The sequence below is a fragment of the Poecilia reticulata genome, chromosome 5 (assembly GCF_904066995.2).
Source record: "Poecilia reticulata chromosome 5, P_reticulata-male-v2, whole genome shotgun sequence".
NCBI lineage: Eukaryota > Metazoa > Chordata > Actinopteri > Cyprinodontiformes > Poeciliidae > Poecilia > Poecilia reticulata.
Genome location: NC_088834.1, coordinates 12,155,418 through 12,181,906, shown reverse-complemented (window position 1 = coordinate 12,181,906; position 26,489 = coordinate 12,155,418). Strand labels below are relative to the sequence as shown.

At 40.7% G+C, this 26,489-nt stretch overlaps 1 protein-coding gene across 4 annotated transcripts in view; it reads left to right on the top strand.

Annotated features, from left to right (window-relative positions):
• pax7a (paired box 7a) overlaps window positions 1-12,422 on the top strand; it is a 57,572-nt gene extending 45,150 nt beyond the window's left edge. For all 4 annotated transcript variants that reach the window (XM_081607026.1, XM_081607025.1, XM_008408577.3 and 1 more), the window contains 2 exons: window positions 7,496-7,745; window positions 9,710-12,422. In XM_081607026.1, the coding sequence (XP_081463152.1) occupies window positions 7,496-7,745; window positions 9,710-9,825 (366 nt within the window). In that variant the 3' untranslated portion in view covers window positions 9,826-12,422. The remainder of the gene's footprint in view (window positions 1-7,495; window positions 7,746-9,709) is intronic.
• Window positions 12,423-26,489: the final 14,067 nt, after the last annotated feature.

The following is a 26,489-nucleotide window of genomic DNA, read 5'->3' as shown; positions in this document are numbered from 1 at the left end:
TCAGTCTGCCTCGTCTTCCTGCTGGAGCTCCCCCCTCTCTCTCTGTCTCTCTCTCTTTCTCTCTCTCTCTTTCTTTCTCTCTTTGCGCGCACACACTGGCCCCGCTTCGCTGAAACCACTCTCCTGGAATCAGAAAATTTGCCGTTTAATTTAGAAAGAGGCATCGGCGCGAGGTGCTGAAGAGTCGGAGTCTGCATGTGTGTGCAGAGAGAGGGAGAGAGGAGGTGGGAGAGGAGGGAGGAGGGGTGCCTCTTGTTCCCAATGGCTGAATCCATCCCATAGTTACTCAAGCATATCACTAGCAGAGAATAGAGGATTGCTCCCCACACGTTCTCCAATTGCAGTCCAATAGACGGCATATTAACCTCTGGTTAGCGCGGGGCCGGGTTTATGGCTCAGACTGGGGGACGTTTAGGAGGGAGGGGGCGCCGTCCTGCAGCTCCAACAGCTGGGCTTTCTTCAACAATGAGGCGAACATGACCAAACGTGGGCTCGAGCGGATTCAGCTTGATAGTAATTTGCAAAGAAGAGACGAGAGGAAGTGTGGAGAGGCTAACATAAATATGAATTATGTTTCATTTCCACTCATTTAGGCGTCTTTTGTGTTGCATAAACAGCTCAGATAGAAGAGACGGAGGCGCGGAGTGGATAACACGTTGTGAAGAGTGACAGCTTGTTTCAGTGCCCGCTAATCGTCCTCATCTGTGCCTGACTTGTCAATGCCCAGATTCTGTCACTGCCAATCAGCCACTTAATTGAACACAATTAGCACCCCCTCCCCTCCGGTCTCTACCCCCCTGATCCCCATATGCAATACATTCTTCAAAGCCCTATTTCTCTCCCTCCAGCTCCACATCCTCCACCCTTCCTCCCGCTCTACCTCTTCGTCCTGCGCTGCAGCCGTTTGAGGACACTTTTCAGTTTTTATTAATGTGCCGCGGCCAATTAACGCAGTGGCACGCAGGCCGGGGCCTGTCATCTGCTGCCTGCCACCGGGCCGGCTATCTGCTGCGGCCCCCTTTAGCCGCCCCCTCGCACCACCTCCAGCCGTGACCAAAACGCTTTAATTCAATTTATGCAATCACTGTTATTTTTAAATAGTCATTTTGTCTGCTCAGATGAGGGGCCTTACTGCCCGCTGGGCCGGCCCTCTCACGTGAGTGATGAAGTGGGGGAAGGGCGGTGGGCTGCAGCCAGACACTTACTTACTTTTAGGGAAAAACATAAGTAAGGAGCTGAAGATTTTTGATAAAGTTGAAATCTGTTGGTCCTGGAGGCTGGGAGAGGGCCTAGACCAAAACACACCTCTCCGCTATACTGTAGAGCGGTTTATCTTGACCTCAACAACTTCATTTCTTACCATCTTCTTCCTCTGCCTGCTTCCTGTCTGCTGCAATGAAATACCCCTAATGCCAGAAAACAAATCTTTAAAAACAAAAACAACTGTTTCCAAATTGTCAAGCAGTTTTTATGCAAAAATTGTTTTTATGAATGCTTGAAGCTTTGTCATGTTTGCAAGGAGCAACCAACTAACTTCTATCTATCTATCTATCTATCTATCTATCTATCTATCTATCTATCTATCTATCTATCTATCTATCTATCTATCTATCTATCTATCTATCTATCTATCTATCTATCTATCTATCTATCTATCTATCTATCTATCTATCTATCTATCTATCTATCTATCTATCTATCTATCTATCTATCTATCTATCTATCTATCTATCTATCTATCTATCTATCTATCTATCTATCTATCTATCTATCTATCTATCTATCTATCTATCTATCTATCTATCTATCTATCTATCTATCTATCTATCTATCTATCTATCTATGACTAACTACATCTCCTTGCTCTAATATTTTAAACAATTTTAATAGCAACGAAAAATACTGAAGTGTATTTATAGTATTTTTAGTATTTTAATGCTAATTTAAGATGTAATCACTGAGAACAGCTGACTTATAAACAGCTCTCAGCTCTCCAGCGAGCGTCTACTGCAGTGAGGCTCCATCCAGTTGACTGAATGTCTTGTTGGCAGGCAGTGTGCTGTCCTACAGCGAAAAGAAAAATCTAAACAAATGTACTCCTTCAGTGTACACAGTATTATTAATGCACACGCTGACATTCTGAGGATGCTACACGGTGAAAGCATCTAAATAAGAGTATTTAGAGGGCCATGTTTTCTGAAGAATGTAGAGTTCTGAAAACCTAAGAAAAAAACCCTGAAAATTAAAAATGTTATATATTTATATGAGATGTTTAACAAATGTTCCTTTATTAATGACTGGATTAGATGTCAGTTTACTGACTTTTAACTGAAACCTAATCTAGTCCTGTAGAGTCATTTTGCTTTGCCAGAGTCATGTTTGTAACTGGAACAACTTTGGGAATTTTATTATTTCTTCACCAATAAGAGCAGCTTCAGTAAACATTCTGCAGACCTTTGGTCCTGTATTGACCAACGGAGCATCAGATGATGTATTAAATCAATTGATTTTTGGTATGAACTAACAGTACTTTATTAGCCTATAAAAAATATTCCTTTCTTCAGTTCAATCAAGCTTGGTTTTTCTCTACAACTTCAACAGAGTGTGCTGGATTTGCTGTTAAAATATATGAAGACAAATTGAGAACTTTTGATATTCAAGATGTATCTAGTTTTAAAAACTGCAACTCATCCCAAATATATACTTATTATAAATATATGTAGTGCATGAACAATTCTGAAATGTCACATTAGGCTTTTTTTTAATAATAATTTGAAATGTATTATAATGTGTGCATTTTGGCTTTTTCCAAAGTCATCCACTTCCCAGGAACTGTAAGTGTTTCTGTGTCACTTCTGGGTCACAGAATTAAACACCTTTCTCTTCCTGTAATCACACCCTGAGGACTGGCCTTCAAATATTGATCTCAAATTCAGTGTCATCCGTGTGGATCTTTAATCGCTCCCCGCTGCTGAGCGGGTATCAGCCGGGCAGATCTGCTAAGGTGCACAATGCTGTTCTGCAGCACTCAGATAACTTGCAGACATTTGGAGTGCTCGTGTTTTTTTCCAGCCCGTCTGCCCCGGTGACCTGCGCCTAACTTAAAGGTACATCTCGGGGGCATTTTGATTTGGGCAGAGCGGGGAGGTATCGGTGACAGAGGAACTAATCCAGTATTGCACAGATTAAGAGTATTTGTGGAAGTGGGGTGTGTTGGCGCTGGGGATGGAACAGAAGGGGTTCCTATCAGCTCTCCAGGCAGGCTGGCCCTCAGGCCAACACAGTCCTACAGGAGTCTTTGTACTTCCCAAAGCCTCCACTTTCCTCTCACTCACTTTCTCTTCTGTCTTCTCTCTGTGTTTGGCTATCAGGTTCTCAGCTCTCCGTTTTCTGTCAATGTATTGGTGAATTCATGCTGTTTTAATCCAGGTTAAAACCGCCTTCTTATTAAGACCAGGTGCATGTGTGCAAGTTCTGATATGTGCTTCTGACAGTTTTAGGAGCATTCGATCAAACTGTTATTTTCTATACCACAACTCCCTTGAAAAAAAACTTTTTAAGTGAAATAACACCAACAAAAAATCCATAATATTAAAAAAAAAAAAAGAAATCTTGTCTAGCAGCTGTTTTAATTATTTGTGTACAGCGACTTTGCTCTGTCTGTATCACATTGTTTTCTTCTTGCACAAACACCAACAAAGAAAAACTAATCAAACATTCACGCAAACAACAACAAAAAAAATGTAATTTGACTGCTAAAGAAATTAGTTAGCTGTGAAAAGGGCCCCTTTTTGTCTCAAGTCTGCTATTTATTTATCTGAAAGGATGCACATTGTATCAATTTACACTTCCCCATTTAGTTTGCCACAGGCCGCAGGGCTCAGAAGTTGAGAGAATTAATTACTTTTTTATTATTATTTATAAAGTAATCTATCTGTAGAGAGTGAGAGGGGGGAAAAAAAAGAAAAGAGAAACGGTGTGGGTGAGGAGGGGAAGGGGCTGCGTGTCTTTGTGAGTGTGATTGTGTGAGAGAGAGACAGGGAACGCCCTGGAGCATTGTCCTTTAAACTGGGTCCTGGCTCACATTATCTCCCAAACCAGCACTCACACAACGTCGCACAACAAACGAACTGCAGGCTGCGTATGAGGACGCTGCATATGCAGGCGGTGGGTGGAGAGGAGGAGGAGGAGGAGGAGGAGGAGGAAGGAGGGAGACATGAAGGAAGAAAACTCTGCTATGTAAGAGAGTGTTAGGTTTCTTACAAACAGCTTTTTGTTCATTTCATACGTGTGCATCACTCAGCATTTATAGCATAAAAAATAAAAAAGTCTAAAAAAGTGTTAAATTTGATTTTATCAACATCCTAGCCTGGAAAAAAAAACTATATTTTACAAGTATAGTCTTTGAAAATCATACATTTATAACATATTCCCATATCTAAAAGATAATTTAAAATAAATTATAATTTGCTTGATTTATTTTTATATTGTTTGTTTTGACATATCAGTAAGTTTGTGACAGAACCTGCAGCTAAATGCATAATCGTTTAAAAAGCAAAACAAGCAGTCTCAGTGTTGCTTGGTTAGGTTGTTAGGTTAAGATGCCAAACGAAGCTTGGAGACACAGACGGTGTCCTCTACTTGTACTCAGACGTTCTCCAAAGTTTCCATTCGGAAACACTATGAGAACTTCACCCGAACTTGTGAAATTCAGACTAAAAGAGTTGGAGTCTCTCTGAGTTCAACATAAACATTTAAAACAGCATGATATTCATGATCTAAACTGTTTACCCGCACTTCTGACACTTTGTATCTAATTAAACCAGAGGTGACGATGCTTCTGAATAACCTCTATATAGGGACGTGTTTATTTTGTGCTGTAACACAAAAATGGAGAATACATTGCTACTATCCTGCATTGCAGTTAGCAACAGAGCAAATGTAAGCTGCTCTACGACTTGCAAGGAGAACTCATCCCAACCTCAGACAGCAAGACAGGAAACAAATCAACATATTTTTTAATATTTAAAGCAAAAAAAAAAAGAATAAAGTGTTTGTTTTTTTTTTAAAAACTGCATTTCCACACTCACCTCTTGCTGGACAGGACAACCCATCACTCATATTAAGGCTGTTTTAAAATGACACTGTGTGAAGAAGGCGACTGCAGACTATAAAAATGTATCAGCAGATGATTAGACCCCCTGTGTAGCTTCGAAGAGCACCCAACAGTGAAAAGGTGCAATTCATGGTAGGTAGGAATGAGCATTTTCATTCAGATTTTGTGTGTTGATAGTTATTACACTGTGATGTTTACCCAAGGTTATCACGCCGAGACAATCTCAAACCGACCTTTGTTTATTCAGAATGTTTTAAAAACTGTTGGAAAATCTTGAAATTTAACTGAGGAAAAATTATAAAATGTTGAAAACTCATTGGAGTCTTATTGACTAGGATTTAACATCAGTGCTCTAAGCACTAATAGAAATATGTTCACCATTATTTAGTATCTGTCAAAGTTTGATGTTGCAGGTAAAAATAAAAATGCATCAAGATGAAAACTTTTTTTATGAGCTGAAGCCCTCTCTGACTAAACCTGCACATTTCAAAGACGAGCGCAGATGTAATTAAAGACGACAGCTGTAGGTCTGACTGCAGCCTGAATCCTGACAGTCAGCTTCACCCCCTATCTGATCCTTCATCAGGCTTAAAGCATTGCGCTGAAACTGTATTGATTTTTATTTAGCAGTGTGAACACAAACCAAATGAGAATCCCACCTTTCCAATGACATGTGCCCTTTCCCTTCAAGGAAAACTTGAATTATTAACCAAGAATCTTCCTCTTTTTCTTTTCCTTCATGAGGACGTCTGAAGGATACTGTCACATGCGCCAGCTCTTGTCACACTCTGCAGCTAGCTCCGTCCCAATTTGCTAAAATAGCAAAACTGCATCCCGCCAATGATAAGAAGTCATCTTCTCTTGAAGAACTTTTATGAGCATGAATAATGATTGGGCCAATTGTTGGCTATTCTGTTTAATAAGGAAGCGATGCAATCGAGCTTTAATTAGCCAGAAACTGAAATGGACTCATGCCCTCCAGCTGCCTCTCTCAGGACACTTCCCTCCTTCCCATTTCACTTTCAGCAAACCTCCCTCATCTTCCAGCTCGGCATGTTCAGCTCCATATGTGAGGAAGCAAAACATGTGTCCGACACGAAGAGGGCCATGAATCTCTCTCTTATAGATAAATGTCACATGCTTTGTCCGCAGATGTGGAGGGGAGGTGGTGGGGGTTTTCCTTACTGATAGAATTAACATGTGGAAGTGACTAACCAGCCTTTGTGTTTCTGATGTGCTTCGGGGTGCTTCATATTTCCAGGGAGGCCCTTAGAAATGATTAATTTGCAGAATGTGGTTAATTTCCCCTCTCAGCGGGATAACTCCTGGCCCGTGCACATCCAACCGTTTTCCTTACCCCTTGTTTTGCTGCATGCTGGAGCGTATGAGCATGTGCCGGTTTGTGCATGCATGCTTGCAAACATATGTGTGGGAGTGAATCAGCCCCTGTTTAACTACCTCCATGATGGGCTAATTGGTTTAGCAGCAAAGGGGCCAAAGGCCAGTGCAGCATAGCGAAGCTCAACATGAACCTGATGTTGAAAGGAAGAGAGAAGCATGTGTGGGACAGTTCCTATCTGTTTTCTTTTTTCTTTTTTTTTTCAAACAAAACCTTTTCTCTCCCACAAACCCAGAAAGAAACTTGCAGCACGAGGAAAGCTATATTTCACCCTTCATACGAGAGGAGACGTAATCTCTTCCATTTCAACATAATTTGAGACCTTCTTCTGACGAATGTCACTTGCTATTACACTAATCTACTATATTGAAATGGGAGCTTTTATGCATTATCAATAATATACACGCTGTAATGTTGAAGGCGAACTCAAACTTGCAGGATCAGTGGCCCCCTTCACTTGGGTTTGTGGTGCCTACTTTGTGCGGGGATCTGAGAGGATCATTTACCAGTTCCAACTCCATTACTATTCATGAGATGGGTAGGCTAGGGGCGAGGGATTAGGGACTCCCTTGGTGCTTGTTGTGCCACAGGCTTGGGCTCAGGCCTCAGGCTCTGGGACACAAGCTGTCTGGCAAGGATGGTGGGTCTATTATCATACTGGGACCCTTCTGTCCCACCGTAGAACAGTTACTGTCAGGACCAGCTAATGGAAACAGCGTCTCCTGTTCCTTTTCTCTGTTTTCCTTAACCTCAACAACCTCCTTGTTCTCTTTCACTTGCTCCAAAAAGAGATGGAGAAGTTTCTTTCCTCTTTTGAAAGTTTGAAACGATGTACTTCTGTTGACTTTCTTCGCCACGGAGTGCAAAATTTGGTGCTGCACTCGCAGGGAGGAGAGAAACAAAATGTTTCTGAACTCTGTCACTCCTTTGATCCTCAGATGGTCTAACCTTCAAACATCTTCCTCTTCCTCTCCCTCCAGGTGATGAGCATCCTGAGTAACCCCAGCGCTGTACCCTCGCAGCCGCAGCACGACTTCTCCATCTCCCCCCTCCACAGCAGTCTGGAGAGCTCCAACCCCATCTCGGCCAGCTGCAGCCAGCGCTCCGACACCATCAAGAGCGTGGACAGCCTGGCTTCCTCCCAGTCCTACTGCCCGCCGACCTACAGCGCCACCAGCTACAGCGTGGACCCCGTCACCGCGGGATACCAGTACAGCCAGTATGGCCAGAGTAAGCAAACCTTTCTTTATTTGTTCTGTTTCTGTCTTTAAAGAGCTTCACTTAAGCATTTTTATTTTATTGGGATTTTAAGTGATTGACGAATAAAAAGTAGTCCTTAACTGTGAAGTAGGTTCTGTTTTCACAAGCACAAATCAAAAAAGTGTGGCATGCATTTATTTCCCACTCCACTGTGAATAGTTTTTAGGAATCCCCTTTTCTCTCAGTTATATCTGTAGTTCCTTTAGGTCTTCATCAGTTTTACTAATTCATCTTTGCATAGTAACTCATATTTAGCCATGTTGAACGGAGCAGTTGGGAAAGGATCCCCACAGCATAATGCTGCCTCCACCATGTGTGGAGGGGATAGTTAATCTTAGACAGAATGAAGAGCACATTTTGTGAACATAGATCTTCAAGTATTGCACTAGATTCAGGTCCAGACTTTGACTGGGACATTTTTGTGCTTTATTTCATTCTATTCTATTATAACTCTGTCTACATGTTTGGTCTTTCTGAAGGCTGGCTCAGTGTCTAGAGCTTTGCAGTTACTATGAAGTTTTCTCTTGGCATTGCTCTGAGTTTAACATCCATTGAAAAAGTCATTGTTACTCCAGAGCAACAATGGGGCTCCGGGCTGCTGCTGTGATTGATGTTTTCCTTGCCCAGCCTGTTGGTTTAGGTAGGCAACCGTGTCTTATTAGGTTCAGAATAGTGCCATATTTCTGAAGACGCACTGGGTCAAATAGAGTTTATTGAGAGGTACCAGAGTAAAAGGGTGCTGAATATAAAACCATGCAACCATTTTCAGATTTGTATCTGCAGAAAATGTTGCAACCCATCCATTACTTTCCGTCAGTCTCACTGTTTGTTGGTTTATCGCACAAAATTCCAGGAAAATGTGTTGAAGTTAGTGGTTTGTGATGTGAGAATATGTGTAAAAAAAAATGTGGAAAAATATGAATCCTTGTACAATGCTTGGTGAAGAGGTGATGCCTCCTGACCTTTCCAACCCTGGGTTGTGAAGGCAGACACGTGCTCTTGATAAAAATTGCCCTCCCCCCCCTTCTTGTGCTTCCACCTCCATCCTGGTGCAGAGCTACCTCAGTCACACCCCACTCCACTTGGATGGGAAAGGGAAGAGGGCCACTTCAAAGGACGGCACGCCCTCGGGGCCCGCAGTGTCCTCTTGCCCACCTCTCATTCTCTCGTCTGCATCACGCACACACATGCGTGTCCCCCTCAGGACAGGAAAAGAGTTTGCTTTATTAGATTAGCATAATTGACTGATGCTGTCACAGCCATTCATGAGAGCTAAAATGAAGCACACTTCCCCAAACAAGGCAGCCAGCAGCAGCTATCTGACATTTGTTTGTTATTTACGTGGAGGTTCCAGCGTTGACGGGGCGCTTTGTGCATTGAGGATCTGCACAAGCGAACCCGTAACAGTCTGTCACGTTTCGGGGTGTGTGTGTGTGCTCAGTGAAGGAAACTGATGGCAGCGCGGATGTGATCTGATGTGAGGTTAATTAAGACGGTGATTGAGCACAGTGGATGGGTAATGAATGGAGGGGAGAGGAAAGAGCTGCTGTCTGACGATGAAAATGATCGGCCATGTGGAGTGTGGAGGGCATGAAATCGGAGATGCCAGTAGTAATGAAGACTGGCACACAGAACACACACGGGGACCCCAGTGACTGACAGCATGGAGACTCCACCAGGATGCACATGCTCTGTGCCAGCAGCGTGCCAACCTCAGACAAGTGACAAGGGAGGGGTTTTTATCTTTCACTCTAGCTGTCTGAATTGTTTTTTATTTGACTCAGTCTTCTCTGCCACAACTTGTTTCAGACTTAATCAGAGGGATGAGATGAGAGCGAGTGGGACGTGGGACGTGGGCCGCTGAGGTCCACCACCTGTCTCATGCGCGTGTGTGTGTTTTTCTTTCCCCCCTCTTCTCACTGTTTTCTGTGCAGCCGCTGTGGACTACCTGGCTAAGAACGTGAGCTTGTCCACCCAGAGGAGGATGAAACTCGGGGACCACTCGGCGGTGCTGGGGCTGCTGCAAGTGGAGACGGGACAGGCCTACTAAAGAGGCCCCAGACACATCCTCCACTTCCTGTCTCTCTGTTTTGCCCGCCTCTGCCTCAGCTCGCTCCACGCTCTTCATCAAGACTGGACTCCAGGTCGCCTCTCTCCTGCCCCGCCATGACATTGGAGAAAGTGACGCTTTTGGGGAATTCAAACGCTTCTTCAGGCAGACTCCAATCCTTAAAGCCTTTTTAGCCGCGAGGGCCCAAACAGGACCCCCAGGATGGCGGATCCGCGTCAGCTTGAACTCCTTCTTTGTCATGGCTGCAGTCCAGTACACATTTAGAGCCATCAACAACATGTACTTTGACCTTGCTGTGCATAGTAGTTAACACAGCCAACATCATTTGAGTAACTCTTATTCCTTGTTCCTTTTTTGATATTGTTAAGCTTATTGTTGCTGTTATATGATTATGGTTAATGTGATTTTTGTTGTTCGAATCCATTCGTATCTCTTTTATCTGTTTGATGTCGGGACGTTAAAAGACACACACACAGCAAAAAAAAAAACACACACAGAGGATGACTGAGACGACACGGAAGCGAGTGTCTGTTGCGCGTGTGTGTGTGTGTGTACGTTCGCGTGTCGGCACATTCACACTAGAGGAGATGATTGTTTTCCAAGCTGCTGCTCCCTGAGCTCCAATGCTCATGAGCGATTTGACCTTCCCACTTTCATATTCCTCTTGACATTCCTAAAGAACTTGGCCACTCGGTGGGAAGTCTGGCTGGATGGATTCAGCAGGGAATTTAAGCAGCATATTGGCGGCCAATAGCTCCCCCCTTTCCTCCTCATAACCTCCATCCCATCCTTAGCCGCGGCCCACAGGGAAAGGGGGACATTGTTTGCAAAAACAGGATTGGGGAAATTAATGTGTTTTGAAATATGGACCTTGCCAAGGAGGGCTAACTCACTTAAACCACCAGCTTCCTTCCTTCCCCCATTCCCCGGAAAGCCCATCTTCTGGGGGAATCCTGTGTTTGGCTTAAACACTGTAAAGCTGATTAAAATCACACAAATATAATGTCAAACCTAATTCACAGTGACCCTTTTCCATTAATAGCCCAGCCTTTCGGTTCCTTTTCCCCATTTTGTAAAAATGCACCTTCAGTTCATTTCCACTTCCTGAATTTTTCCAAGCATTCCTTCGAAGCATTCCTCACGATCCGTCTATAAAAAATATATAGAAGAGCATTCCAGCGTTTTCTGGTTCTGTTGTGAGATTAGAGAGAAGACAAGCTGTGCCATTCACATGCGCTCTGGAAAATCACATAATCCAGTCAGCTGTGAAAGGGCACAGGTAACGCCGCTGATTGGCCCCCCACTTCGGTTTGGACCGGAGCCTCGGTCTGTAATCCTCCAGCTTTGACGAACTTACCACAATGTAAAAAAATAAAAGAAAGGAGTGAAAAAATGAAATAGTTAATATGAGACATTGGTGTAGCACTCATAGTTGACTTTTGAGATGACGGAGGATCAGCTGTTCCTTGTAGGTGTTAATATTTTTACTGACATCACTGTCTGCAGAGGATTCGGTCCTCTTCGCCTTTAAAAACAGCGGGGAAAAAAACATGCATTTCCAGGAGCAAATTGTGTATTGTTTGGTTATAAAGAGTATGTTTTATACTAAAATAATGAGTGGGAGGTCAGGGAGGGAACTCTGAAAGTAAATGGTTTTGTTTTTGTTTGTTTCTTTAACTGGCCTTTTTTCTGTTTCTGTTGGGGGATTTTTGTATTTAATTGGTTAAGTTGTTTGAGCCAAAATAAAAAAAATCTTTTGTTACTGTTTTTGGCCCACACGAGAATAAATTTGTATAAATTAGTAAAGTATAAATTGCATTGAAAAAGTGTAAAGGTAAACCGTGTTAAGGAGGATCATAATGAGCTCAGATATATTAAAAAAAATAAATAAAGGCAAAGCTTGGTTTCTCAGATGGACTCCCACCTGGACCACAATGTAAATTTAAAGAGTGGCAGAAAGAGACGGCTTCACCTGCCGGAGAGTTTCTACCAGAAGGTTTCACAAACTGATTATGATCGGACCACGGACCTACCCCCACCCGCACCCAGAGCCATTTTGGTTGTGACTCTTGTTGACGGATGTGAGTGACAGTGAAGCCCCTTCCGAGGGTGAGGGGGTGAAACTGAAGAGTCAGGTTTTCATTTGTGGACCAATAAGACTTCAGGAGAACAAAGCGACGCTGACTCCGCACTGAACGGCAGCAGCTGCTGCTGCTCCACTTAGACACCTCACTCTTGTACATTTTAAACCTGAAGAATTTTAGAATTGTCTTTAGTGTATTGAGCCCGTTTCTAACACTTGGATATTTAAGGCATACAGCTCCTTATTCTTCCTCCTCTTCCTCTTCCTCCTGTCTCTTTGAGCCCTAACCTGTTTTAGTTGCTTTCTGACATCTGTGCTTTGCTTTACTCCTCTTTCCGTTCCGCATGTGTGTATATTATCATGGTATAATTTATTCTGCTGTATGAAGTATTAGAGTAGTGGGAAACTTGTATTGGTATTTACTACCTTCAGCCTGTTGGTGTGTTTAATGTAACACTGGCGTAACTGTTATCAATTAAAGATCAAAAACTGACTTCCTGTGTGTTTGATTGGTCAATAAATCCTGCTACTTTTTTTATGTAATTAATTAATATGCTCATGACAAAAAAAAAGTGCTGCCTATAAATTATCTGGTCTTTACCAAGTCCTAAAGTTATTTAAATCTTTTTTTTTCTAAGTGTGAAAAACAAAAAAAGAATAAAATTGAAATCTTACGGAAAAACCACAAGGAAAAACCAAAGTCCTGCAATATTACACTGTATGCAAATTCCTGAGGTTGTATTCTCTTTTGTTTTTAATAAGTAAATATCAGAGATGCAACAAAATGTTAAAATACTGACTTCTTTATCTTAAAATTGTTTTAGGATTTTTGTTTGTTTTATTTCAACGGTTTCTAAAAGATTCTGGGTTGGACAGGCTTTTAATCAAACAGAAAATTAATTGATTTAAACATTTTTCTAATTCATGCATCAAAGCACATGTTTCTAAATGTGGTCTGATCTTTACTGTACCCAAAAGAAAGTACAATAAAGAAAAAAAATTACATGTTTTTACACTGGAAAAAATCTGGAGGTTTTATGGTGGAGTTAAGGTTCTGATGCATTTACTAAACAAGAAACTGAGATTTTGGAAAATTGGCAACTAATTATTGTGTCACCTTTCAATTGCATCAAGGGGTCAGTACTTAGGTGTCATTAATGCAAACATGGTGAAGAGTCTTTTTATTATTTAAAGCCTTGAAACATGATGATCCTGGCAGAAAACCTGCAAGCACTTTATCTAAAGTTCAGCAAACTCAAAGCAGCATCTGAAGGAAACATTACCTTAAGGAGTAATTTTGCCCCTCTTGAGAATTATGCAACAAGTCATTGACAAATCATCTATCCGTCCACAAAACTCACACACATGTGAGTATACGTCCTCCTTGTGCGTTCGTGGGGGTCACTGGGCCACCGTTGACTTTTTGGAGTGCTGTTGATGTGATTAGCGAGTGATGAGAGCTCAGACGTCTGAGAGGGAGAGTCACAGACAGCGTGTGCGTCTCACCGCAGCTGTAGGAAGTAATTCATTCTGCCCGCTGACCAGCAACGCTCGTCTCAGCCCGCTGTCGGCCAGGGAATGCAGCCTGCAAATCTCTGTGGTATGGTGTGAATGTAGGGGAACTAACCGGTACGGTATGGCAGCATCCGCTGTGTTTTATATTACATGACAGAACACTGGAGCACATTTAGTGTTTTACCAACAGCACTGCTGGAGACGTGTCAAACACGCCTTAGGTATGTTCTTTTAGTCCTGGCTTACTTTTGGGCACATTTCATCATGCTGGATGTGACAGCCGACGTTATATAGCGTAAACAAAAATCTGCGTACATTTAGATTCATCCCCTTTAGTTATGATACCACTAAATAAAATACAGTGCAAACAATTGCTTTCATAATAATTAGTAAACTGTGTTGGTCCATCATGTAAATTCCCAATAAAACACATTAAAGTTTGTCGTGACCAGCTTCCCTGTCCCCCTGAAGACAAGCATTATGCTGCCACCACCATGTTTCACAGTGAGGATTGTGAAGTAAAGGGGATTTACAGCGTTATTTTTTTCTGCCCCACTTTGCCCTGGTCTCAGTTACTTTGGTTGCAGCAGATCCTATTTAGAGGCATCAGTGTAAAGGTCGCTGAAGACAAATACATCCAAATATATCGGTATTTGCATCCACTTCATAATTACACGCTACTTTAGCTTCACCTGATGTATTTTATTTTGATAAAATACAATAAGGTTTATGATGGAGAAGTGGTAAAATATGAAATCGTTAAATTCATACCCCCCCCCCCAAAAAAAGCAATTCTAACTATTAACAATTAGCAGGATGGGTCAGCATTATGAGAAAAAATAAACTGTTAAAAGAAGCCATTGTTGATCTAACTAAACTTTATTTATTTGAAAATCAACAGAATAATATTCCTTTTAGACTGCAACATAAACTATGGTGCTTTCATTTAGACTTGAGTGTTATTTAAAAGCAAATTATGAATTTAAAAAGCAAGCCGCCGCGTTCCAAACCAGGTTTCATCTGTCAGTGAGTTCAGAAGGTAAAAACTCTCTCAGCATTTTAAATGTGTATTGTTAGGTGTCTCTGTGTCATCTCTCATATATTTCTCTAAAAGTTTGTGTTCTGGTTGTCCAGATTAGACTTTGGCATGTGCTATGGTTGTCCCCTTTGCTCCTGCTCGTCTCATGGGGAGTTTCGTCTCCCTCCGGTGCGCTGTCACTCGGACCGAGCGAGGTGGAGGCTCAGGCGGTGGGTTTTTTTGTGGGAGAGCTTTGTGACACTTCCCTCATCTCCTCCTTTGATCCCCTAATTGATTGACTACAGGAGCAGGGGATAAACAGAGCCCACAAGAGCCCATTCCACTCGCCTCTCTGGAGTGCTTTAGATAAAACGGAGAAGGCCCGAGCTCTCCGTTCCCCCCCTTTCTTTCCCTCCCATCTCTATACGGACACACGGCCATTGAAGGTGGCTCGGTGTCATGGTGGCTTAGCTGTGGGCTGCGTCCTCAGGCCCGGAAGCTTGCGTCCTTCCCCCTGAGCGTAAATGGCCTGCGGTAATGGGTTTGTTTAGATCACAGGGATGGAAATGAAGCTCGGAGCCTCGCGGTAGAGACCAGGAGGCCCTATCTCTCAGGAGAGGAGTCTCCACAACTCCAGCTTGGTCATACTCACTCTCACAAATGGAGCGGAGGTTCTGATTCAGATCTGATTTAGGACCAGGCTCAGAAACCTGGAGAATCAGGACAGCCGGGAGACGGCAGAACGGCAAACAGAAAGGCTCAAAACATTCTCATTTTCAAAAGAAAGCAGTGTTTGAAAATGCAACTTTAACACCATTTCCTGCAGATATGATAATTATATTCTAATTTTACAAATTTGTCTTCAGAAAGAGTTCAGAGCCGTGTGCAGGTATGCTAAGAAATGATTAAGAGATGCTCTGGGGGTCTTGGTTTTATTCTTTGAGATTATGTGTCACAGGGAGTAAAAAGCTCCCAGCTGTCGCCATGAAAGTACTTACAGTATAATAATCCCCCAAATCCTGTAATTATGCCAGCATACGCTGTGTACCTGAGCCTCAGCTTTGTGCTCGTCACCTCGAGGATCCCCCTGACACAGACACAGACGCGCAGCCTGCCGTGCATACATCTCCTTCCCAACGACGCCGCTTGTGCTGGGAGGGAATCTTATTTTCAGAATATTTCAGGTATTTTGAATTTCATGGTTACCCCTCTCAGGTATTATAGACAGATAATCTGTCGCACAGAAGTAAAAAAGAAGGAGCTCAAACAAAGATTGCTCCATACTATAGTCATCTGATTGGATGATGAGATTTATTTTACCTTTATTACATCCAATCTACTGGCTAATACTCTATAATATCAGTCCAGATGCCTTGCAACGCCTTGCAACGCCTTGCAACGCCTTGCAACGCCTTGCAAAAGTATTCATACCCGTTGAACTTTTACACAACCACAAGCATCTATGTGGTTTATTGGGACTTTGTTTTGACATGGTTGTGTTTGAGATAATTTTATTTCCTTATATTTTACTTTCATTTAATCAGGAAGTGTCATAAAGATCACAAATGTGCTTTATAAAGAAAACTTGGTCAAAGTTACCCAAATCAAAACCATACAAACAATAAAGCACCTCTTCACTGCATTTTCTCATATTCTAGAAACAATTAATGGATGTAAGTGTTTTTAGGTTTTGAATCTTTAAATAGTATTTCTGGACACTGGTGGATGGTGGGAAAAAAACAGAAACCAGTTGGAGGTAACTGGCTAACAGCAGGAAAGGTAATGAGGCATAAATAATGTTCTCAATGATTTTTTTTTTTACCAAATTCCAACCAACTATATCATTGGAAACGCAAAGGTGGATGAAAGATTTTGCATTTGAAATCCATAATATATGATGCGTTTATTGAAGTGGAGAAGGTGGCATGAATGTACAGTTACACAGAAAGATGATTTTAACATTTATTATTCTTTGCTAAGAATATTAAACACAATTATGTTGAAAATAAGTTTGTGTCTCCTAACTAGATTAGAATTATCAACATTTAATCCATATTCCCAAGTACGTCACCCTGTCAGTCTTCGTCCCATCCGATGTTAAAATGCCTAACCTGTCAAAGTTTTGCTATTCAGTCCAATAAACTTTGCTTCACGTTAAAATAAAACCAATTTTAAACCCTTAAAATCTCCCTGTAGTGGTTGAAATACAGTCTGATGATCCTCTACTGCCGGTGCTACAAAAGCTGAAGACATTTACCGTAGACAAAATTGTGTCAACAAAAAGCTGAGAAGTGTGGATTGAATTCTTATATTTTACTCCAAAAATGCCATTGCATAAAATCAAATGCAGCAACTTGCCTCCAGAAACCATCTAAACAGTAGAAGAAGGAGCTCTATTTAAACTGAAATACAGGATTTACAGAGCTCTGTTGTTCCAAAGGAAGAGTTCATCCTCTTGCAGGTGAGAAAATGTGGGTATGATTTCTTCCTCTGCCATGCCCTTTGGCAAGGCACTTCACTGCAGGTTAGCTCCAGTCTAAACCACGGTAAGTGGCCAGTATTGGTCAAATTTCACTTAATTTAGCTGTAAACTATAAGTGGTAAAAAAAAATTTTTTTTAAACTGACATGGCACATACCACTAACAAACACCATCACCACAGTGAAACATGGTGGTGGCAGCATCATGTTGGGATGTTTTCATATAGCAGAGATTGATAAACATGTCAGAGTTGAAAGACAAGTACTTAGAAAAAAAAATTAGAGGCTGGAAAAGACTTGAGGCTGAACTTAAAATATACAGAACAATAGCAAAGATGGAGGAAGGTGCCTTGGTTACATGTTAAAAAAAACTTCACTTATACAACATGCAAGAGAAGAAAAGATAGTAGAGAGAAACCCCAACAGCTGTAATTCTTCCAGAGGCGATCCTACAAAATCAGGCGGCTGGATACTATTTCAGGCAGAACAGTTCAACAATTTGAAGTACTTTGAAAGCCAGGTATCATTTTTCCTTCTTGATTTATTATTTTTATTATCTTTTTTGATCGTTTCTGAGCATTCTTCTCTTAGCTTTTACATGTGTTGAAGGTCTTGGTCTTGATCTGCTTCAGTTTTATGTTTCACCACGAGCTACTAGATCAGCTGAGCGGATTCTGTTAGTTGTTTCTAAAAGTCAGAGAAGATCCAAAATTATGGAACCAACAGAGGTTCGTCTCTTGCTGTTTCTCTGTCTCTCTTAAAAACACTTGTTTTAAGAGGCTTTTGACACATCTCGAATCAATTCATTGTCAATTATTTACTCTGCTGTACATTTTATTCTTTTTTTATTCTTGTTTTTTTATTATTATTATTATTATTATTATTATTATTATTATTATTATTATTATTATTATTATTATTATTATTATTATTATTATTATTATTATCATTATTTTCATTTGCTCTACTGTTGTTCAATACTTTGTTTAGACACTTTTGTTTCTTTAAATGTGCTCCATAAATTAAACTGGATTTTTCTCTTTTCCATACACGGTTTTGGTTCCATCACATAAAATCCCACTAAATACAATAAAATCTTTGGCTGGATCATGACAAATTGTGGAAAAGTTCAAGGGGTATAAATACTTTTGCAAAGTGCCGTATGAATGCCGCAGCAAACACCTCCCTCAGAGCTGCTTTTCCATAAAACAAAAGGAGCAGGAATAAAGTCAGAGTAAAGTTATGAATCTAAGATAAGAATCGCTGTGAAGCTGAGCTCAATTTAAAAATCTGAGCTGCATTCTCAAACCAATTAATATTAATAACAAAAATGGAAATGAGTGCAGAGGCAGCCCTAAGTAAAGAACAAGCTGGGTGCATTCAGTCAGGAGATTCATATACAAGCCCTTTTCTCAGGAGAAGTGGGCTCCAAACAGGCGTGACGGCAGGGCATAGACCGCCATACACAGAGACAATTTTTCTAGATAATAGCCTATCACGCAGGATACAATTTAAATTAAAAAATGCAATTTTCACCTTGAAATGAACAAATGATTACAATTTCTATACAAATTAAGGCATCCAGGCTGCGCCTCAGTACTGTGCCAAGGCCATGAAACCTGACATAATTACCATGAAATACATTTTCAAATATTTGTATTTTGTCCATCGCTTTAAAACATGCCACTCTGCCTTCTGCGGGTTTCTGATCTCACCTTCTGGGGGAAATACATAAAAAAAGGAGAGAAAATCATCAGAGATGAAAAGCTCTTCAACAGGAGAGATAAAAATGTAGAGAAGAAAAAAAAAAACAACCTCCCATACACAGGGTAAATCGGCGCAGCTCAGCACAGCGGCCCCCAGAGCTATCTCTAAAAGCCAAATTACTGCTCCTTATCTAAGGAATCATATCTAGCAGTTATCTGCTCCTGAGATAGGCTCCCTCTCTCTCTCCTGTGCCTCGCACTCATCGCCAGAAAAGCTATTTATTCGTGATTACAGACACCCTTTGAATAAAAGATGTTTGTGTTTGAGATCCAAAGTTTTGACGGATTCCGAACTCTTCAGATTCTTCAGAGAGACGAGGATTGAAGGCAGAACACCTTATTTGGGCGAGGTTGCTGGGAGGTGGTCTTCAGCTGGGGGAGAGAGAGGGAGAGGGATGAAAGTGTAGCCGATGGGAAACACGAGACAAGACCTAAAACTTCTCTGACGCTTCGTATCACACACGCTTTCAGAGGGGATTCATACTGAGGCGAGGTGTCGAATTGACTTTAAATGCTGAACTTTGTGTTTGAGGGACACAGAGGCAGGAAGTTCCTGCATGTGTTCTTCTAAAAGGAGGCATCAAAAGTTTGGAGTTTGCTATTGATAAGTAAAGGTGGGGAAAAATGTACAAGTGAAGAAATGAAGCTCTGGCAAATATTTAAATCTGGTTCCGACATGTTTTACTTCTGTATACTCAGATTTCCAGGTTTATCTTTTATTCTGGATGTTGGAGTAGAAAACAGTTAAGTTACCTTGCAAGGTCACCTTTCACTGCAACTCTTTGGAGGTATGTGGAAAATACAAACAATTTTGCATTAAGACATAATACAAAATTTCTTATTTGCATCTGAAATGCAAATAATTTTGCAATATTTCTTTCTTCAAGATCACTCAGGTGAGGTAGAGATAATCAAAGAACAGCCATTTTAAAATCTCACGAAAGATTAACCATGAAGTTCAAATCTGGACTTTATAGGTAGTTTAAACATATAAATCCAAGTCTCCTCAGCTTTTCAACTACATAATGCCTTCATCACCGTGCTTCAAAGTGTGAGTAGTGTGTTTAGAGTGAAGGGCAGTTTTCTGTTTTGTGGTTGTAATGCAAACTTTTTGGGGTTTATTACTTTCCATAAACTATCGAGCAACACAATGCTGACGTGCATGTTTTATAGTGGCAGTGATCAGAGCAGTATGAACAGTTTTAGAGGTTTTTTTACTAATATTTTTCTTGATTAGACTGGACTAACTCCAATCATCTTCAACATCTACAACAGCAGGGCTTGATAAATCTGGGCTAGATTAGCCTTCACTGAATAAAGATTAATTATATCCTTTGATACTTTTAATCTGTAAAAAATTAATTTGTTAAATCAAAGATAAAATCTCCTTTGAGTAGAAGTTAGAGTAAAAAGGTCATTTTTTGGACATATTTCTTTTGTCTAGGTTGCATGAAGTTTGAAAACGCAAACATTTCCCGATAGTTTGCTTTCTTTTTTAAAAAAAATAGTTATTCAGTTTCAAAAGCGATTACGTCTTTTACGTTAAAAACAAACGCAGAAATTTTGAAAGATCTCCATCTGACTCGCAGATAACACACCAAGTCCATTTCTCAAAAAGCGCCCATCAGGAACAACTTGTTAATCTCACAGCGCCTCCTTTCTCCCTCCTGTTCGCCTCCTTTTTCTTCCCCTTCCATCTGTTGAAGTCTCTCAGCCAGAGAGGCGCACATCAGATTTCAATAGTTGACCTCTTAATGCTGAGGTCAGTGCTGCACCGGCAGCGATTTCACACTCAAGATGAAAGGGAAATGAACACTGAGGACGCTGGGGGGTGACATGGGGCCCTGACCACGCCGGCCATGCCACTCGAACCGCTTCACTGCACCAGGCTGGGATCTGCAGGGCAGCCATGGAGGAGGTGCTGAGATTGAGGTTTGGATAAAGTCACTGACCTACAACAGATACACACTGACTGGCAAATTAGTTTAGAGATAAAGCAGAGGCCCAGCTAGACAGGTACGGATACAAGCTTAAAGGTTTTAATATTTCCTTGGCAGCTCTGGTTTGGACAAGAAAAAAATAAAAAAATAAAATGTACAGTGAAGTTGGGACTTTTTCCAAAATCAGAAATAGTTTCCAGCACTGAAAGAGGCTCTTATTCTTCTCCAATGATATGGCCATGTGGAGAATTGGATGGAGGAGCAGAATTTTTCATTTCAAAGTTGAAGAGGCTCACAAAGGGTCAGGGACACTCATGTATTTCACAAAGGGGGGTAAAAGCACAGCCATGTCCTGTTCAGGGATTGCAAGGTCATAAAATATTTCATACAACACGAGTCACTTTTCTTATTCTGCAAACAGTAATAACGGCAAAAAAAAAAAAAAATCAAAATATTTATTTGTCAGAAACTGCTTGTCATTTCTATAAATTTGATATAGAAATGATAATAGTTAATCATCAGGGCTATGATAGTGTAGCAAAACCACCAATTGTAAAATGTATTTTATTTATTTATTTTTTTTTTACATAGTAACACAAAGTAGTGAATAATTGTGAGAAAAGTGAGGCTTTTCCTTCCACTTAGCAATAACTCACAACTTAAAGACAAATAAGAAAAGCATGTATGTTTTCTTTGCAGAATAGGTCAAGCTCAGTCAGACCAGCTGGAGAGCATCAGCAAGCATTGATGTCTTGAGACAAGTTATCAGCTGTATTTAGGTCTTAACTTTGATTGGGATCATTTTAATGGATTAGTCAGATTTAATCTAAACTTTTCTACTGTTTCTCTGGCTGCATGTTCAGGGTCGTGTTCCTGCCGAGGTGAAACTACGCTCTAGTCTGTTGCAGCTTCTACAGGTTTTTGTTCTTTCCTCTCACTCTATTTTGAGCTCTGTTCTGTTTCTCCTGACCAGCTGTTCTTTTCTATAAAAGTAAAGTAATCCCACAGCATTATGCTGCCACCACCATATTTCACCCAGGGAAGATATGGTTATAGTTATGTAGACTGTTGCGGTATTTTACACGTGTTAGCCTCATCTACCCAGAGAACCTTTCTCTACATGCTTCTGCTTTTCTCCACATAACTTTGCAAACTTTACATTTCTGATAGCTTCCTTTCATAACGTTCTTCTTGAGATGTTATGAAGGCCATATTTATTGTATACATGAATTATATTTTTCCTGTCAGCAGATTCTCCAACCTGAGCTGCGGCTCTCTGCAGCTCCTCCACAGTCACTAGAGGTCTGCCTTGTCAGATCAAATGGAGGCTAAATGTGTTCAGTGGGTGTGAATGCTTTTTTAATGCACTGTGATCTGTAAACAAATCAGTTTATACATCAATACATAACTCCATAATATAGTTCTATCATATTAAGTATTACTTTTTATCTCTTTTATGCAGCTTGTTACTTATTAAATTTTGACTCTGCGTTGCTCCAAAATTAAAACTTATACATCCTGTTACTTTAAACTACAAACTCTGGGCTTCAGTTGAAATTGAAGTTTACTCTCATGTCCATCATCCAGTCCAAAGTGAAGGAGAGCTGTTATTATTCAGGAGACGTGTCAGCCTACATCCATACATTAAACCACGGGAGGCTGCAGCAGAGGCAGACTCAGGCAAAGGAGGGATTTTATTTGGCACATACAAGGCAGGACACTTTCAAACAAGATTAATGTTTGTTTTTTGTATATAAATGCTATTAAAAAAAATCTAGATATAGAAATGTACGATTTGCTATTTGTTGATTATAGAAACAAGCAAACCGTCAGCAGAAGTTCAACGATTAACTCTTAATCACAGGCGGATTTGTTCTCTGTCTTTGCAACTCTTTGAATTTCATTAAATTACATCACTTCATTAAGTGAGTTACGATAAAACTCAAACAAACTTTAACGCGCTGTTGATTTCTGATGCAGGAAGTGGAGAAAAAGAGCAAGCTGAAGCAGATAGGCATCAAGCTCATTTTGAAGAGCTCTTCTGCTTCTTCTTCTTCTTCTTCTTCATGTTGCTCCTGTGTGAGCCACTGAACCCTGACAGACCGCTTCTTTTCACCAAGGAGTCGGGGCCATTTTAAAGGTGCCCTGATCCCCGGCGCCTGCCTGCCTGCCTGCCCACCTTCCCAGGAACAAGCTGCTCATTCCTTGTGCATTTCCCAAAGACCATTATTGAATGAACAGTGAGACAAGGCCCGCAGTGAATGGACAGTTTGGTTACACCGCCATGAGGCTCGAGCTCCTCGGAGTAATGTAGCGCTTAAGTACCTGTCAGCTTCATAAAGGAGGGAGTAGACGGAGTAAATGTGTGTGTAAATAGAGTGTCAGATCAGGACCCCAGGGAGTGGAGGTGGGGGAGCGTGCATGTGTGTGTGTGTTGGTGTGTTTGCGCACCCCATTTGTTCCCCGATGCATACGTGAAGCATGTGTGTGTCAGCGCGTCCGTGCCTGTGAGTGTCACCGTAATGATCATTTAACCCTGCTCAGCATTCCCCAGGGCTCCTCGTCCCTCCTTTTCGACTTCACAGTGCTGCAGGCTCTCTGCCTCTTCTGTCTGCTTCTCACGGCTGGGCACAGTCGGGGAGCGCCTCCTTATTCATTCATGAGAGAGGCACCGGATAAATAAAAAGGTTCATTACTGTGCTAAAGTGTTACTAATGACATGTACCTGCCACTGAGCACCTCCGAAAATCTAATGTGACACACCAGAATGGAAAATCTATTCCGCGGCACCAAGGCCTCCAATGGCGCCTGCACATATACTCTATGGAAATTTCCCTCCGCTTGCCCTCCAATTGTGTCTCTCTAAAACCAATATTTACAATCCCATAGCCATTATGTCCTACTACGCCCTCTGCGCCTGCTGTTGCGACCTTCGCATTAGCCGAAAATTGGACTTTGGCGAACTTAGCGAGGGGAGAGGAGGCTCTTCTTGTGGAAACCAGGGGGCGCAGCATGATGAAACATAGGGTGTCTGTCCTTCAGGTCCCTGCTGCCCCAAACTCAAACTGACAATAAAGTCAGAAAGGCTTCGCCGTGCTGCATACCATTACCCAGCGTCCCCAAGTGAAAGCCGCTTGAAACTAAATGCCAATAAGCCATTAGCCGATTCTATGACTGTCTCAGTTTATGTCATGGATGCACTGATAGTCTGAGGCTTTGTCTGTGCTTCAAAACCTGACTGGAGGAAAAAGAAGCCTCTAAAGCTCAAACAGCAACATGTATTTGACACACAATTTAATACTGCAAATGTTAACGTAATCTCAATGTTTATATCTGAAAGTTTCAACTGTTTCACGAAGTTCACTCACTGAATTGAGATCATGCTAAATAAGTCACAGAGCCACATCTGAATTGTTGAAAATAAGAATAAGGAGTAAAATGGCAAAATATAAATTAGCGCTTTTAAAATGGTTGTTAAAATTTTTAGAAGTAACATTTGTTTGAAAGGTTATGAGTAGTTAACATACCTGCAGTAGACAACTCCCTGGTTGTCTTCATTTGGTTTGAATCCCGCCTGGTTGGTCATTGAGGCTAAAGCAAAAAGCCAATCCAAGAGGGGCTAAAATAGCTCGAATTTAACCAACATCATTCTATTTGAAGTTGAAACTATGTCAAAGCCTTTTAATTGTCCTCATATTTTCACAGAAAGGAAACAATCTAAATAGAAGTAGAAGACTTGTACTGAGTCATAGAGCCACTTCATAATATCTGAAGCGAAAATGCATAAAGTGCTAATTTCACACAAAAATCCACATATGCTGCGTTTACTTTGAAAAACCAGCTTTTACTTTGAAGATTGCTTTCCTTTCTGTGTTTTGGCATCTTCCTGTTTGTTCCAGTGTTGGAACAACAGGCAGACTGATACAGAATGTAAGACTCCCAAATATATGTCATCAGCACAATATGATGCTGTCGTTGAGGAACATCTAATGTATTCTTTTGTATTCATAAAACATTTTGATGTTTTATGAATATTTTTGTATCTGCAGTACAAACCACTGATTAATCTTTGATAAAGTCAGTGTTGGTGCACCATCTCCTTACCTTCTTTGTAAATAACAACACAATGCAAACAAGACAACTATTTCAAAAAATTGCCACTACAGAAACACAGTTTTTATTTACAGCTTGCAAACAAAATAAAATAAAACAAGATTTAATAAACTTTTAAAAAAAAACAACAACACAACAAACAGCCTAAAGATTGCAGCCCAATATACAGAAACCTCAAATTTCACATTTAAATTTTTATACATATATTCATTAAGAATGCACTCATTTTCTGACCTAATTAAGTCACTTTACATGTGAATGCAGACTTGCAACTTTGCTTGTGTAAAAATAAATTAAATAAAGCCTTGGATTAACAGCAATATTATCATAAATGACAGTCTGTAGCTGTGTTTTATCCTGCTGAATGATCATTTTCTATTCCACTGAGTTGCTAAGATGAACATTTTTTTTTTCATAAATACATATTTTTGTTCCCGAAAGCACCTGAGTGACTGTCAGTCGGCTGTGTTTTGTCGTCGCCGTCCCGTGCAGAAAAAACTTGCTGCGTCTTTAGAAGCTTGACATCTAATTGAATCTCAGCTTCCATCAGCGTCTCAGCACCATCTTCACATGACTGTTTGCTCAACATGTCTGCCCATTTCCACTGATTAATTCATACGAAGCCAAACCAAATGTTCTGCCTTGTTTGTCACGTCACACCCAGACCCTGCAGTCATCGGGTCACAATTAGAACGAATGTCTGCAGATTTCGGATAATCACAGTTTTAAAGGGAGCAGCTAATACTTAGCTGGGGAGTTGAACTCTGAATACTGATTGGAAAATTATGTCCCTCTCTTTTACAACGCATTAAGGTGAAAAACATGACAAAACTTCACAATTATTTTTAAAAATTAACTCAACGTGTTCTCTTTCAGACACTGTTTGTAATGTTTCCCTTTTGTTTGTGAGTTTAGTTTTTATGTTGTGTTTTGAGAAAGTGTGATATTCGAGAATATTTGAGAACGGGCATATTAATTTTTACATAAAAAGTTAAATGTTAGCTTTGACAGACTGATGTTTTTTACTTGCTTTGCTTTAGTGAAATAATCACTATATCTAACAAATGATTTAAATATAGCATATTTTACAGCTGACTCCTTGTAGCTCAGAGAATAGACATTAAAATACTTTTACTCGTCTGTAAATCACTGAATGAATCAGCGCAGAATGTATTTTGGTGCTGAGGTTGACTCAGTGTCTGTCTTTGTATCAACCTTCCAGGTATCTTAGCTCTTCGGGTTAAAGTCCGTTCTGCCTCCCCAGGACCAGAACCACACATGGAAAAGTAGCATTCAGTTTTTGTGCTGCACTAATCTGGAAAAAACTTCCAGAAAACTGAAAAACTCCTGAAACACTTAGTACCTTTTAATCAACCAATTTATTTAGAGTTGAATTCAATTAATTTTAACTGAACAGTTGTTAAAATGGATCTGAATTCCAGCTTGTTCTTCTTTATTATCCTACTGCACTATAATAGTTTTTTTTTTTGGTCTGGTGTTTTATGTTTTCATCATGTAAAGAACTTTGAATTTACTTTTTTCTGAAATGAGCTACACAAACAGGTCTTGGCTTTTCAGGATGAAAACAGAATCTTCCTCAGGCTTTCAGAGGAACATCTGCAAGTCAAATGTTTGCAACATCCCAACTTTTTATGCCTTACTACGGACCTATATGCATAAATGTATTTCCCATTTGAATGAAGAAATTCAATAGTAAGAGAGTGACAG